This window comes from Siphateles boraxobius, unplaced genomic scaffold (genome assembly GCF_051911475.1).
Source record: "Siphateles boraxobius isolate OS27281-9 unplaced genomic scaffold, OSU_SipBor_1 13, whole genome shotgun sequence".
Classification (NCBI taxonomy): Eukaryota; Metazoa; Chordata; class Actinopteri; order Cypriniformes; family Leuciscidae; genus Siphateles; species Siphateles boraxobius.
Window position 1 is genome coordinate 29,745,001 of NW_027508733.1, and position 14,749 is coordinate 29,759,749.

The 14,749-nt window shown below is 33.9% G+C and overlaps 1 protein-coding gene across 20 annotated transcripts in view; it reads left to right on the forward strand.

Annotated features, from left to right (window-relative positions):
• Window positions 1–14,749, forward strand: part of dock3 (dedicator of cytokinesis 3) — a 205,597-nt gene that overhangs the window by 140,170 nt on the left and 50,678 nt on the right. For all 20 annotated transcript variants that reach the window (XR_013203395.1, XR_013203394.1, XR_013203396.1 and 17 more), the window contains 3 exons: window positions 7,673–7,754; window positions 7,857–7,917; window positions 9,328–9,475. Coding sequence is in view for 17 of the 20 variants with exons in the window: in XM_077226928.1 (XP_077083043.1) it covers window positions 7,673–7,754; window positions 7,857–7,917; window positions 9,328–9,475 (291 nt within the window). In the remaining 3 variants the exon portion in view is untranslated. The remainder of the gene's footprint in view (window positions 1–7,672; window positions 7,755–7,856; window positions 7,918–9,327; window positions 9,476–14,749) is intronic.

A 14,749-nucleotide genomic window follows, 5' to 3' on the forward strand; every position in this document is an offset into this window, starting at 1 on the left:
TTGTGTCAAATATGTTCTCTTGCATGATTGCACTGATTCCATGAACAACTGATTAGCAAGGTTTAATATAATGTGATTTAATAATATTTATTTATTTACAAAATGAATTAGTACGTTTTTTGTAATGAATTGTGTGTTTTAAAAACAGGTTAAAATCTGTTTTATTTTATGTATTTATTTATTTTTATAAATAATAAATAAATATTGGTTTATATGTTGTAAAAACTTAAATAAAAAACTAAACATGTATTTATTAATTCATTCACTCATTCAATCAATCAATAAATATCAGTTTACTTACTTTTTACTTACTTTTTAATTACTTTTTAAAGGTAGGGTAGTCAGTTTTTTTTATTATAATTTGTTTTGTTTTGTTATTTTGGTTGAAACTCAATAATAGTCAATCAATAATAGAAGTGGCCTAAATATTAAAACATAAAAATTCATAGTCCGCATAGAGTGTCCTGCCGGTAGACAGACGTCAGTCACAGAGCGCCGCAAACGAACAGCAGCCGCATTTTACAGTTCCCCCGAACCAAAACAAGGTTAAGTTAAGCTTAAAGCTAAAGTTTAAGGCTTGTTCACACCAAGGACGATAGCGATAAAGATAACGATAGTGATATAGTTCTAAAAATCGTTCTCAATATTAAAGAATAGCAGAGTTCACACCACAGCTACAACGGTAATGATATAGAGAAACGACATCGTTTGGACCACTTTCGGAAATAATTTTTTTCCAGCTTCAATCACTGACAGCCAATCAGAATCCATACTAATTTAACCCTCTGATGGTCTTCAAAAAAAAGTCACACTCGTGGTCTTCGGGGTCTATTGGACCCAGACAACAACATTTAATTTTGTAACCGAACAATTTTTTTTTTTTAATAAATATAATTTTACTCGGTTCATTAATGTTTTTACTCAACATTTGTGCAGTTTTTGTAGAATTTATGATTTTTAAAAAATTTCTATAAATAAATAAATAAATATTTAATTAAATAGGATTTTTACAAAAAAACAGCATTTTATGTTAAATAAACTTTATAAAAGACCCAGATTTCTAACTTTCATTCCTGGGGATACCATGAATAATTTTACAAGGTTTAATGTAAGATTTTTGCCCATTTTTTGGAAAATACAGGTTAAAATTTGTAATAAATCACTTTAACCACTAGATGGCTATAGAGCTCCATTATATGCTATTTGCTATTTGAATTACTGAAAGATATAGTTTCTAAAGTTGGATTCAGTTGGATTCATATCTAAATATTATAATATCACAATTATAACAAAAATAAAATAATTTTTGTCAAAATTTTGCATTTTTTGTACTGAAAAAACACAGCACACACAAAAACAACCACAACAGTGAAGTGCCAAACCTGCAGACAGGGTTGGAGCAAACACAGGGTGTGTGTGTGCACATTTTATTTTTATTTTTATGTGTACAGTGTCACCAATTTATTTTTGAGGTGGTTCTTCATTTTTTATGATTTTATTTGACAAATTATAAGACTTTTTATAGCCTTACAAATGTATTTCTGTGTGTGTTTGTTTGTGTGTCTGTGTGTGTGTGTGCGTGTGTGTGTGTGTGTGCGCGCGCACATTTTCAATGCGTCTAAGTGTAACCAATTTATTTTTCTGGTGGTTCTGCATTTTAGATTATTTTATTTTACAAATGATAAGAGAACAGTTTTTATAGTCTGTATGTATTCCTGTATAAATGTATTCCTCTTTATGTGTGTGTTTGTGTGTGTATGTGCGCCTGTGGTGAGCGTGATAATTTTGGATTGTGGATGTTTTTTGCATTGTTGGAAGTGTGCCACTTTATTTCTGTCATTTCTGTCTATGTGTTCTACGTTGTTTCTGATTTTGATGATGTTATTTTGTCTATTTTGATTGCGGGGTCCAATAGACCCCGAAGACCACGAGTGTGACTATTTTGGTCACGCCAACATAAAACAGATATCATAATTTTTTTTTTTTTGTTGTTGTAGATCTAGAAAGTGTTGAGAGCCGTAGAAAGTTTCAAACCATTTGGACAAAGAGAACATTTTTTTTAATTTGAGCAAAAGTCATTTGGTGTCCACTAGACCCCGAAGACCATCATAGGGCTCGCGCATTTAAAATAGCAGACGACATTGTTAATCGCCGAGCTGTTTGACAAGTCAAGCCCATTTTCAAGATAATGGATATGAAAAACAATTGCTCATACCCTCTGAATAAACGGTGAGAAGTATATTACATCAGGTATCCACCGCTCGTTTCCACGACATTGTCTTGCTTCCTTTGAAGTTGCGGTGAAAAGACTAGCCATTGTTTTTATTCCAAGATATTGAATGCGTCAGCTAAATTCACTGTTAGATTATTAGCTTGATTACACTAGCTTTACTCAAAACACAGCATGCTGAGAACATCTTCTGGGTAAAGCCGTGTAAATCCAACAAGAAAAGCAAAAACATGTTCAATGACGTTTTACACACTTAGAATAAACAGACTGTTCTCGTCCGTTGGTTTTGGCCGCTAATATATAATTATCGCTATAGTTCTACCCGGAGTTGTTCACGTCATCAGACTCGGATTTCTGTGTCAACACTATCAACCCCAAAATGAATCTGCAGCAGTCAGGTGGTACAAACAAGAGCTCTGTAAGTTGTTTACGTTCTTTATTATTGCAATCTTACGTCGTTCGTGTGTTTTTAAGGAAGTGTGGCTTTGAAGACACTCTGAAGGGAGAGGAGGATCTTATGCTTTTAAAGCTAGCTTGCTAATGCTAGCCTCTCCAAAATTGCCTACTCTACCTTTAAATAATCGTTGTATAGTGTGGCTAGATTAATGTGTATCTGGTTAGACTGAGATTATGTTCCTGAATTCATTTATTTCTGTTTTCTACATCAGCAATTCCAATGCGTAAACTTCACATTGGTCCTTTTAGCTGCATGAAAAACAAAACAGCAATGCAAATGTTGAATAAATTATACATGGAAAGCGAGCAGCGCATCAACACCTATTTTATTAGAGTCACTGAAGTCACTGCAATTTTACATGCTTTCACACACTACTCTTTCAGCTCTGTTGAACTCAGTCTTTAGACTATAGAATTTCATATACATATTATACATGTAATGACAAAAACGCACGTTCCCTCAAAAAGCCTGTATCCCGACCTAGAAACTGAAGATTTAATTCCTGTGCTAACAGCAGAAGTAGCATAGAGATATTTTGATCTGAGTTTCCGTCTTGATGCTGTGTGTTTGATGTGCATGGTGACTGGTTCCTGTGGATCGGATGTGGCAAGTGGAGAATTCTCAGCAAGGAAAACTGGCTTGAAATCCTCTAATTTAGATCTCAAAAATAACATTCAGAGTTTGCTGGCACTCAGATAGTCATTAGGGCTTCACTTCATTTTCCAATGATGCTATTGTGCCAGCACTTCAATATTTCACTGTGTGGAGAATAGATGAACATTTGAACATTAAATAAACATAAAATGTTTATTTGACGTGTAGAATGCTTAGTTTCCCCCAAAAATGAAAATCCTGCAATTACTTACTCACCCTCATGTTGTTCAAACTCTAATTTGTCTTGTTTCGTCCTTGGAACACAAGAGGAAAGATTGTTCATGCTGCTTTCTTCCCCATTAAAATGAAGAAATGAATTATCGATTTATTAATTCAGAAATAAAAATGCAAATTCATCCTTTAATTCATTGTACAACAGGAGATAGTTTGCAGAATGTTCATGCTTTTTTCCATTAAACGAATGAATGAATTATCAATTTGATTAGATAGATAGATAGATAGATAGATAGATAGATAGATAGATGACAGATAGAGATATATAGATAGACATAGATAGATAGATAGACATAGATAGATAGATAGATAGATAGATAGATAGATAGATAGACATAGATAGATAGATAGATAGACATAGATAGATAGATAGATGACAGATAGAGATAGATAGATAGATGACAGATAGAGATAGATAGATAGATAGATAGACATAGATAGATAGATAGATAGATAGATAGATAGATAGATAGATAGATAGATAGATAGATAGATAGATAGACATAGATAGATAGATAGATAGATAGACATAGATAGATAGATAGATAGATAGATAGATAGATAGATAGACATAGATAGATAGATAGATAGATAGATAGATAGATAGATAGACATAGATATATAGATAGATAGATAGATAGATAGATAGATAGATAGATAGATGACAGATAGAGATAGATAGATAGATAGAGATAGATAGATAGATAGATAGATAGATAGATAGATAGATAGATAGATAGATAGATAGATAGATAGATGACAGATAGAGATAGATAGATAGATAGATAGATAGATAGATAGATAGATAGATAGATAGATAGATAGACATAGATAGATAGATAGATAGATAGATAGATAGATAGATAGATAGATAGATAGATAGATAGAAAGATAGATAGATAGATGGATAGATAGATAGATAGATAGATAGATAGATAGATAGATAGATAGATAGATAGATAGATAGATAGATGGATAGATCTCCATTAGTCTCTGGGATCAGGAAGTGAGCTCAGTTTCCTATGATCTGATTACAGCACAGTCTATTCACTTCATCCACTGGAAACACACTTTATTATCATTCTCAGTGTATTCACACGTCTTCCCTGTATGGCTCCACTGTGTAGCTTCTGTTATTGATATTGAATACAGATGTATTGTCATAAGGAGCCACAAGCACTCCGTTATATTAAAACCTTTCATTTGTGTGTTTAAAATATAATATAAAAATAATAATAATATTAAAGCTGCAAGCAGCATTTAGCGGTGTTCAAGCAGTTAAGGCCTTTAAGGCCGTTAAGCACAAAAGCATCAAAAGACATTAAGTTTTATGTAGCAAGCATTTAACCACTGACATCATAGATGGAATAGACCATGTTTTAGCATGATTTACCATGATATACCACATTTCAGTTTGATTTTTCTTGATTTACCATGTTCCAGTATGATTTACCATGTTCCAGTATGATTTACCATGTTCCAGTATGATTTACCATAGTTTACCATGATATACCAAGTTCTAGTATGATTGACCATGATTTACCCTGTTCTAACATGGTTTACCAGAATTGAACACATTCTAGTATGATTTAATATGATTCTAACATGGTTTACCATAGTTTACCATGATTTATCTTAGTTTACCTTGATTTACCATGTTATAGGATGATTTACCATGATATAGCACATTCTAGAATGATTTACCAGGATTCTAGCATGATTTACCTTATTTACTATGATTTACCATGTTTCTGGCGTTATTTACCATGATTTACCACGTTGATAGACATTATGTGAAGCATCAGAACAATTGAAGTGATAAACTCTGACAAAATATGATTGTGTTATAATAGTAATTGTTGTATAAGTGATTTATTATTGTCTATATATATGAATGCAAAAGCACATGTGAAAAGACTATTAATAAGTAGAGAGGGCAGTAGAAGACCACTTACTGACTCACTTTCATTTTGAACACACTTGATTTCACCAGTATTCTGCACTAAAACAAACCAGTTGTTAACTATATTATGCATGCTTACACACACACACACACACACACACACGGGATATGTTATTGTGAAAATCTCTTTTAATGGTATATAAGCATTTTGACAGTTATAGCGCCACCTATGGTCCGATGTCCATGAAACTCTGCATGCTTCTTCACCATGTCATGACACATGTGCTCATCAGTTTTTATGAAGTTCTGAGTTTTTATTTATGATTTATAGGCTTTTGAGTGTATTTTGACACGCCCCCTTTTCTAAACGACCCTGTTACAGTGAACCAAAGGGCAAAGTTCAACTTTTTTGGATAATTATTGATCTAGAGAGTCCAAAGAATTGTCCTAGACTGGTATGGTTCCGATCAGGCAAAAAACCAGGGACTAGTTCGCAAAAGTAGGATTTGGACAAAAGTGGCCATAACAATTTTTTGTTGCTCAAATCGAGAATCCGTCCGTCTTGGGCCAAGGAACACAGTGGTGCAAAAAGCTTGATTCCAAGTCAAACGGTCTAGGAGTTATGAGCAATTTAGTACTTTTGGTTGCTGTAGCGCCACCTATGGGCCAATCGGGGTCATACTCTGATAGGTTCTCCCCAAACTGAGGCCCTACCACCTGGCCAGGTTTCAAGTCTCTAGGCCTTACGGTTTGGGCTGCACGATGCATTTTAGGTTTTTTTTTTTTTTTCAAATAGCAATTACAATAGGTTTTCAGCACTTCGTGCTTGAACACCTAATAAGTTGTTAATGAGATAAAATGAAGGAATCAATTGTCACTGCATTAATTCAGAAATAAAAAAGTAATGTGATTAAATGTACATATTTAAAATGTTTTAGAACTAGATGTATTAAATTCAGTTAAAACTTTGTGTGTGAACTTTCCAATTACTTTTCTGGTAAAAGCATAGAGAAAAGTAATTTAAATGTTGCATTTAAACATATTTATTTATCGTTATATATAGCTATATTTATAAACATGACTTAAATAAGCAGTATTAAAAAATGTCTATTTGTCAGCTTATTAAAAATTAATTAATTCCTTTTTTTATAACAGCATACTTATATTACATATATTATTTAAATAACACTCCAAACGTTAATTAAATAACATAAATAACATTCTGTTTAAATATATATATATATATATATATATATATATATATATATATATATATATATATATATATATATATATATATATATAATATACATATTAATATTGCTATTTAATTCATTTTTTCAGATTTAGTTTTAGTTTTTTTTTATTACCAGTTAAATTCAAATGTATTTTTAGTTTTTAGCTTTCATGTTAATTTTTGTTAAATTTTTAGTCATTTCTTTATGCACTCTAGTCATTTTAGTCATTTATATTTTCTTTTTTTGCCATTTAATTTATTTTTTATTTCTGATTTAGTTTAAGTTAGTTTTAGTTTTTATTACCAGTTAATCATTTTAGTCCGTCCACTTCAACTTATTTCAGTTTATTGCCAAGGCAAAATGTCTCATTTTAATTAATTTTTTCAACTAATATTTATATTTTATTCTATTTCAGCTTAATTTCAATTAACAGCAATGTTTTCAATAGTTTTAGTTTTAGTTACAAAAATTACCCTGATTAGTGACACAGAAATCACACATTTTCTCTTTTCGGTTTACACAACACCGCTTTCAACTAAAAACAGAAAACTTTGTTATGCATTCTGACCATAAATGTACACGACAGCTCTGATTTGGGGCCCGGAAAACGCAAACTTTTTAAAACAGGATTAAAAGTGCAAGTTTTTTTTAAACGATACCGTTATCGTCTCTGTGTAAACTACAAAAATGTGCATCTGTGAAAACAGTGACATAATGCGCATGTTTATTACTTGTTCAGTCTATAGGTGCGTAGTGTTTCTCTACAAAGTGACATCGCCATCTACTGTCCTGGCATAAATAATACAACGTTTTTAGTCGTTTTCGCTCTAAGGAAAAGCCAGTTCAGATCCGTTGCATTTAGCTATATTTATACCTTCCCATTAGATGAACGTTTTTAATGACGACTTGCAGACGTAAACTTTTATAGAATCATCTTGTTCTTTTTATTCTTCCAGTGAAAAGTTTATGGTGAGACTCAACAAAAATGGTGGCCCAAAAAACCCAGAGAAGGTTGACCGCCTCTGCGCGCTCTTTACGGTAGGAACGCATTTAATCAACCGCATTGTTATTGCTATGGCTAAATAATACACTAGTTCATATGAAAAAAGACGCTGAATGGCTTCTCTTATTTTCTCGCAGGACCTGAGCAACAAGGACATGAAGAGAGATCTGTACATTGTGTCCCAGGTCATCAGGACGGGTGAGTGTCCCGTCTCATTTTCTGTCTTTCCCTTTCTGTCTCTTCCTCTATCTATTTCCTTTATTTGGAGCCAAATGTTCCCAAGTTGCCACAAGGCACTGCATTTCTGCCAGCAATTGAGTAGTTACGTAAGCGTGGTTTCATTCCATTTTATGCGGGACGAGCGGCTCGGATGCTGGAACGAGTGCGTTCAAACCCCCCAGATGAGACACAACTTCCTGCTGCTCTCAGAGAACAGTCTCAAAATGGAAATGAAACTTCCGTTATCTTTGCATATTTTCACGATGAGGAGTGGAAGTGTTTGAAATTTGTTTGAATTAGTAGAGTAGTGAATGTGATTCGTTTTCTGTCCATTTCAATTCATGAATAAATTGAAAGATACATTTGCAAAAAAAAAATGAAGACTGTTTTATTAAAATATATTATTATATTGACACGTATACAAATTGTTAAACTGTCTTAAAAATAAACGCCACTACATATATAGATGTAAATATCACTGTTTATTAAAACGTATGTTATGGGCTGTCAAGCGATTAAAATATTGAGTCATTGGTTCACCCGATTCATTTGCTCAAAACGCGGATTCATTCAGAAACGAAACACCGCTGTGTGTCGCACAACACTTCTGCTCTGGCTTTACAGGTAATATTTTTATTCGCAAAATTACCTAAAACAGACGATATTGTGTCTAAAAATATAACACAATATTAATAATAATATGAATGATATCACATTTGCACATTCATGCTATTCGGCATAAAAACATCACTCGCTTGGAATGAGTGATATTCACATTATTTTTTTCAAAGCTAATTCACGAATTAATGCTTTAAATCGACAACCCGAATTATTATATTAACATGTAAAACAAATAATTAAAAGCCTTATAAAAATATTTATGAATGACTTTTGAATAATTCATATGTAAAATTAAAGGTGGTTTAATGTTTTGTTGTTACATATAGCTCGATTTTTAAATATTAGTTAAATAAACAGTTGTGCGGCATTTTCCATGTTTTATGTTCCATGTAAATATCACTGTTTATTAACATGTATTGTTATATTGGTGCATATCAAATTATTAAATACAGTTTTTTAAATACATTCTGGATAACTTATTTGTTATACATAACTAGATTTTTAAACATTAACTATAAAAATCTTGAAGAAAACGTGCCATGATTATTTTAATTTAACTGTTTTTTTAATATATATATGTATTAGAGTTATTGCATTATACTTTTTGAATCTAATTGGTAGCAATGACTGTGTGATTTACAAAAATATACATATTTTTTAAGCCATTTGTAATGTAAATTGTCATTTCCTACTGGGCAAGATTTGTATAATTTATGCAGATGGTAGTGTGTATATTTCTGACAGCGATGTACAATGCATTCTGTTCAGGACGGATGCTGTTAAACGACTCGAAGAAAGGCCCCGCTCACGTCCAGTACCGCCGGCCGTACGGGTGCGCAGTGCTAGCCATGAGCGACGTCCTCCAAACCATCTCTGAACTCAAAGAGGAGAAAGACTTTGTGCTCAAAGTTTACACGTAAGCCTCTTCTATGCACTTTAGAGCCATTTATCTGCTTGATTTATCAATTAAATCAAACAGAAAGACTGGGGAACTACGTTTATTATGAGCTACATTAAACCATGAATGAAAAATTGCTCGCTTGCCTTATTAATTCTACAGTTTTGACAAAACACTTGAGCACTGATGGGTAAAAACCACTCAGGAATATATTAACTTCTCTATTCCAAAAAGAACTGAGAATTATTGTAGCCTCCATCATTTGAGATTTGCGAAGCTGAACGTTGTAAACACAAATTCATGTAAAATTGATGGACACTGTGCAGTGTACGGATCAGAGGAACATATTTGCTTCACGACTGACAGGAGGATTTCTCAAACTCGGATTTGTCATGGCATTTTGATAACTGATGTAACATTATTACTGGATGTCAGAACAGCTCTGTTCCAAACCTTAAGATGCTGCCTACCTAGACAGCGTTTTTAAGGCGTCATAGGCATGCTTATGTCGTGGAGGCTTTTTCGTAAGGTAGTCAAATTTAAGGGAAAGAAATCATCAAAGTTAGTGGACAGTTCAAGAAAAATGTCAAACTATATTTATTTATTTTATTCAATATAGGTACACAGTAGTTATATTTTATATTAATATGTATATACGCTGTACAGATTGTTGTGCTATTACCATAGCAACATGCTAACATCAACTATGCTAGGGTGACCATATTTTAGTTTTCCGAAAACAGGACGGGGGGCGTGGTTGATGGGCGGGGCATGATTTTTGGGGAGGTGTGGTTAAGGGGTGGGGGCGTGGTTTGGGGGAGAATGCATCAAAAAATACTTGACAAATGCATTCACAACCTTCAAAACTATGTTATTGTACTTTAATACATAAAGTAATACATCCTTTCCATTCAATGTTTGGCCCGCAACAATAGAATACTATTTTAAAAAAGTTGATCTTTTAACACCTTTTACATGACACTATTTCTTTTCATGGCCATAGCATAGGTTAAAAATCTACTACTAAAATAAATAAATAAATCTACTACACTATTTCAGTAAAAAAATACAATTTGAATCCTCGTGATGTTCTCTTAGCCTATACTTTCTTTATGTGGGCTTCTAGGTCGCTAGCACCTTGACACTGACACGTACGTGCCAGCTTTACAGTTCATGCATTCTGCTTTACACGGATCCCGACCGAAACGAAAACACAGGACTTTTCTCTCTAAATCATCTGTGAATTTCATTTGGGCTTTTTTTTTTTTTAAGCTGTTTGCTACTTACATCTTACCTCGCACTTGACCGTAATCTGAAGCGTCACGCTGCTAAAATTATGTGAACGTAAAGTCCGCCTACTTTGATTTGATTGGTCATTTCAAATATTCTGACATTGACAAGCAGTGACAGACCAATGAGGCTGCGATGAACACACACACACACACACACACACACACACACACACAGGCCTCTGTATTCTGATGATTCTGAGTCTGACGTGCTCTGTGCTTGACGCTGCGGATTGAGGAACGCGCTGATTATAACAAGAGGGGGTGAAGCCAAAGTCATATGTTTTGTGTGCAAAGGCAAGCGTGTATTTAAAGTACACGAATCATGGCCCAATGAAAAATAATGAAAACCAGGACATTTTCATCACTTTTTCAAAAAACAGACAGGACGGCCAGGACAGGACGTGAAAACAGGACATGTCCTGGGAAAACAGGACGTTTGGTCACCCTAAACTATTCTAACATAACTCTATTGGAACAAATTGGAACAAAAAAACTGAACATTCTAATTCAGTCACTCAAGATGTTTCATTTTGGATAGAATGCTTTTATATTTTGTATTTCATTACATATTTATATGTGCTGTTTTGTATTGTAGCATAGCAACATGCTAACATAAAAAAACACTATTGGCAAAAACTGTGAATGTTCTATTTCAGTCACTCATTAGGTTTAATTTTAGATAGAATGCGTTCATATTTTTTATTTCATCCAATATGCACTTAGTATTATGCTGACTAGAGTATTACGCTATTAGCATAGCGACATGCTAACATCATAATTTATTTGAATGATTTGTAATCATTCTAATTCAGTCACTCATGAAGTTCCATTTCAGATAGTATGCTTTTATATTTATATTTCATGCAATATTTACTATATATTAGGGCTGCGCAATTAATCACACTTAAACCGCACACGATTTGGCAAAGGCTGCGATTATTTTATGCGCATCTTGTCAGATGGTAGTGTTCCTTCTGAACACCAGAGGGCGCTCTCGTGCAGACATGCCAAATATGCCCCGCCACAGAAGTAGATAACGCCCGTCATTCCAGGGCTGCGTTCCAGTCCAAAATTGTCATGCCCTTCGCTCGCTAACTTCCCTCCGTCTCGTTCACTCGGATGTGCGTCATTGCTTACGTTGCATGAGTGCCCACTACTGGCGGAAACTGCAATGGGCTGAACTGGAACGTCCTAAGCCCTTGATCACTTGGAATCAGCTATGGAGTTGATTTATTATTATTTATTTTTTTCAAAAGAATTTGTTTAATGCAGCATCCAAATGTATATAGATGTGTTTGGGTTGTTTTAAATTTAAATAATCATAATTAATATATCATAGAGTTGTTTGTGGTGGTGGTGGTGATCAGACGAGATCTGCGGTGACGTCACAATCGTGTTGCATTGTGGTATATGGAGCTGCCTGAAGTGTACATATGAAGTAGACTCGCTCCCTCGGTCAAAATCAAGGGAACGAGAGTCTGTCCATATAAACTTCCCTCGTCCACTTCATGAAGTGGAGCGCACTTCAAAATGGCGGCAGGGATTCCCCCGAGGTTGCTTAGGGAAGTTTGCAAGTGGACTGGAACGCAGCCCAGGAAAACCCTATCGCTGTAGCTGAATAAACAGGAGATTGAAATGCTTTGATTGATTAAACATGACCAGTAAACACACAATTGCCTTATTCTCTCACAGAAGGATGCTCAACTGTCGTTATGAAGTGAGTTAGAAGTAAAAGCATGTTATTAAATGTTGTCTTTAGTTGGATAAGAGGTTATTAAATGCCTTTCATGTTTGGAAAGCTGTTTGACGCGTGTTGCTTTTTCAAATGCACGTTACAAGTGATTCAAACTCAGTGCTTTCAGATGGATAGGCGTTTAAAGAGCCGTACATCAATGACAAGCTGCACATTCAAAATAATGGCAGCCTTTGCGATTTCAGAATCCCGGTAAGCCATCTCGATTTAAGTGCGATTACATGGAAATTGTGTTTAATCATGCAGCCCTACTACCTATGCTTACTATAGTATTGCGCTATTAGCATAGCAACATGCTAACCTCACACTTGATTGGCTACATTTTTAATTACATTAGCTACAGTTAATAATTAGCAACATTAGCTGCAGCCTACATTTGCTGTTGTTTATTACAGAAAAGATACATCATCCGTGGTTTCTGCTGTGAAGCTCGGTCTGAAATCCCCCGTGGACGGTGACACGTGGTCGAGTCCTCTAGCTATCTCCATCACACACTTTCATTACCTCTGTGTGCAACCATGCAGAAAGACTCCTCTGTTTTATTGGCTGGGGAACTGACAGAACTGGTAAAAGAAAGAGAAATCAAGGAAGAAAAAAAATAAGGATGAATCTGTGGATAAAGATGGAAAAAAAGGCAAGATTTGTTTGGATACCCCAGCAATCAAAATGACAAGCAATCATGTTATATTAAGCCATCAGTGTCTGTGAAACTGTAAGAAATGCAGCAACATTGAAGTGAAGAATGTGGTGCTGCAGGGACGCAGTAGTTGCAGTGTCATGATGAACCTCTGGCTGTTCTCTGTCAATAAAACATTATTCTTCCCTTGTGCTCAAGAGGAGAGAGGTTTTTGAATGAGATAAGATTCAAGGATTCTTTCTAGTAATTATTTTATGGTATTTAAAAATGTGCTAATACAATGCATCATTTTAATTTTCTTAATTGGATTGGGTCTTTTTTTAGCGATAGATAGATAGATAGATAGATAGATAGATAGATAGATAGATAGATAGATAGATAGATAGATAGATAGATAGATAGATAGATAGATAGATAGATGTATAAATAGATAGAGAGACGGAAGGATAGATAGATAGATAGATAGATAGATAGAGAGATAGATAGATAGATAGATAGATAGATAGATAGATAGATAGATAGATAGATAGATAGATAGATAGATAGATAGATAGATAGAGATATAAATGTATAGATAGATAGTGAGACGGAAGGATAGATAGATAGATAGATAGATAGATAGATAGATAGATAGATAGATAGATAGATAGATAGATAGATAGATAGATAAATGTATAGATAGATAGAGATATAAATGTATAGATAGATAGAGAGACGGAAGGATAGATAGATAGATAGATAGATAGATAGATAGATAGATAGATAGATAGATAGATAGATAGATAGACAGACAGACAGATGGAGATATAAATAGATAGATAGATAGATAGATAGATAGATAGACAGACAGACAGATGGAGATATAAATAGATAGATAGATAGAGAGACGGAAGGATAGATAGATTGATAGATAGATAGATTGATAGATAGATAAACAGATGGAGATATAGATAGATAGATAGATAGATAGATAGATAGATAGATAGATAGATAGATAGATAGACAGACAGATGGAGATATAGATTAGATAGATAGATAGATAGATAGATAGATAGATAGATAGATAGATAGATAGATAGATAGATAGATAGATAGATAGATAGATAGACAGATGGAGATATAGATTAGATAGATAGATAGATAGATAGATAGATAGATAGATAGATAGATAGATAGATAGATAGATAGATAGATAGATGGATAGATAGATAGATAGATAGATAGATAGATAGATAGATAGATAGATAGATAGATAGATAGATAGATAGCAACCTTGGTAAAAACTTATTTGTTACTGTACTCTATACAGAATTACAGAAAACTAAATGTTTTAGTGTGTAAGCGATAAAAACACATGGATATGATCAACGAATGCAAGATGTAGTGACTCAGTGTCGGTTCTTCAGGGCAAGTCACAGTTCTGTCAAGTGTCTGAAAGTCTCTCACACTCGCCCGGGACTTTCCTTTTCCTGAGGCCTGAAGAGCTCTCTGTACTCTGGGCTTAGTGGTGGAGAGCGAGTATCAGTATCTCTGAGGTTTTAGCAATGGGGGAAGAGAGGACGTTTTGTACATTTATGCGTGTGTGTGATCTACATACTGTATGATAAGTG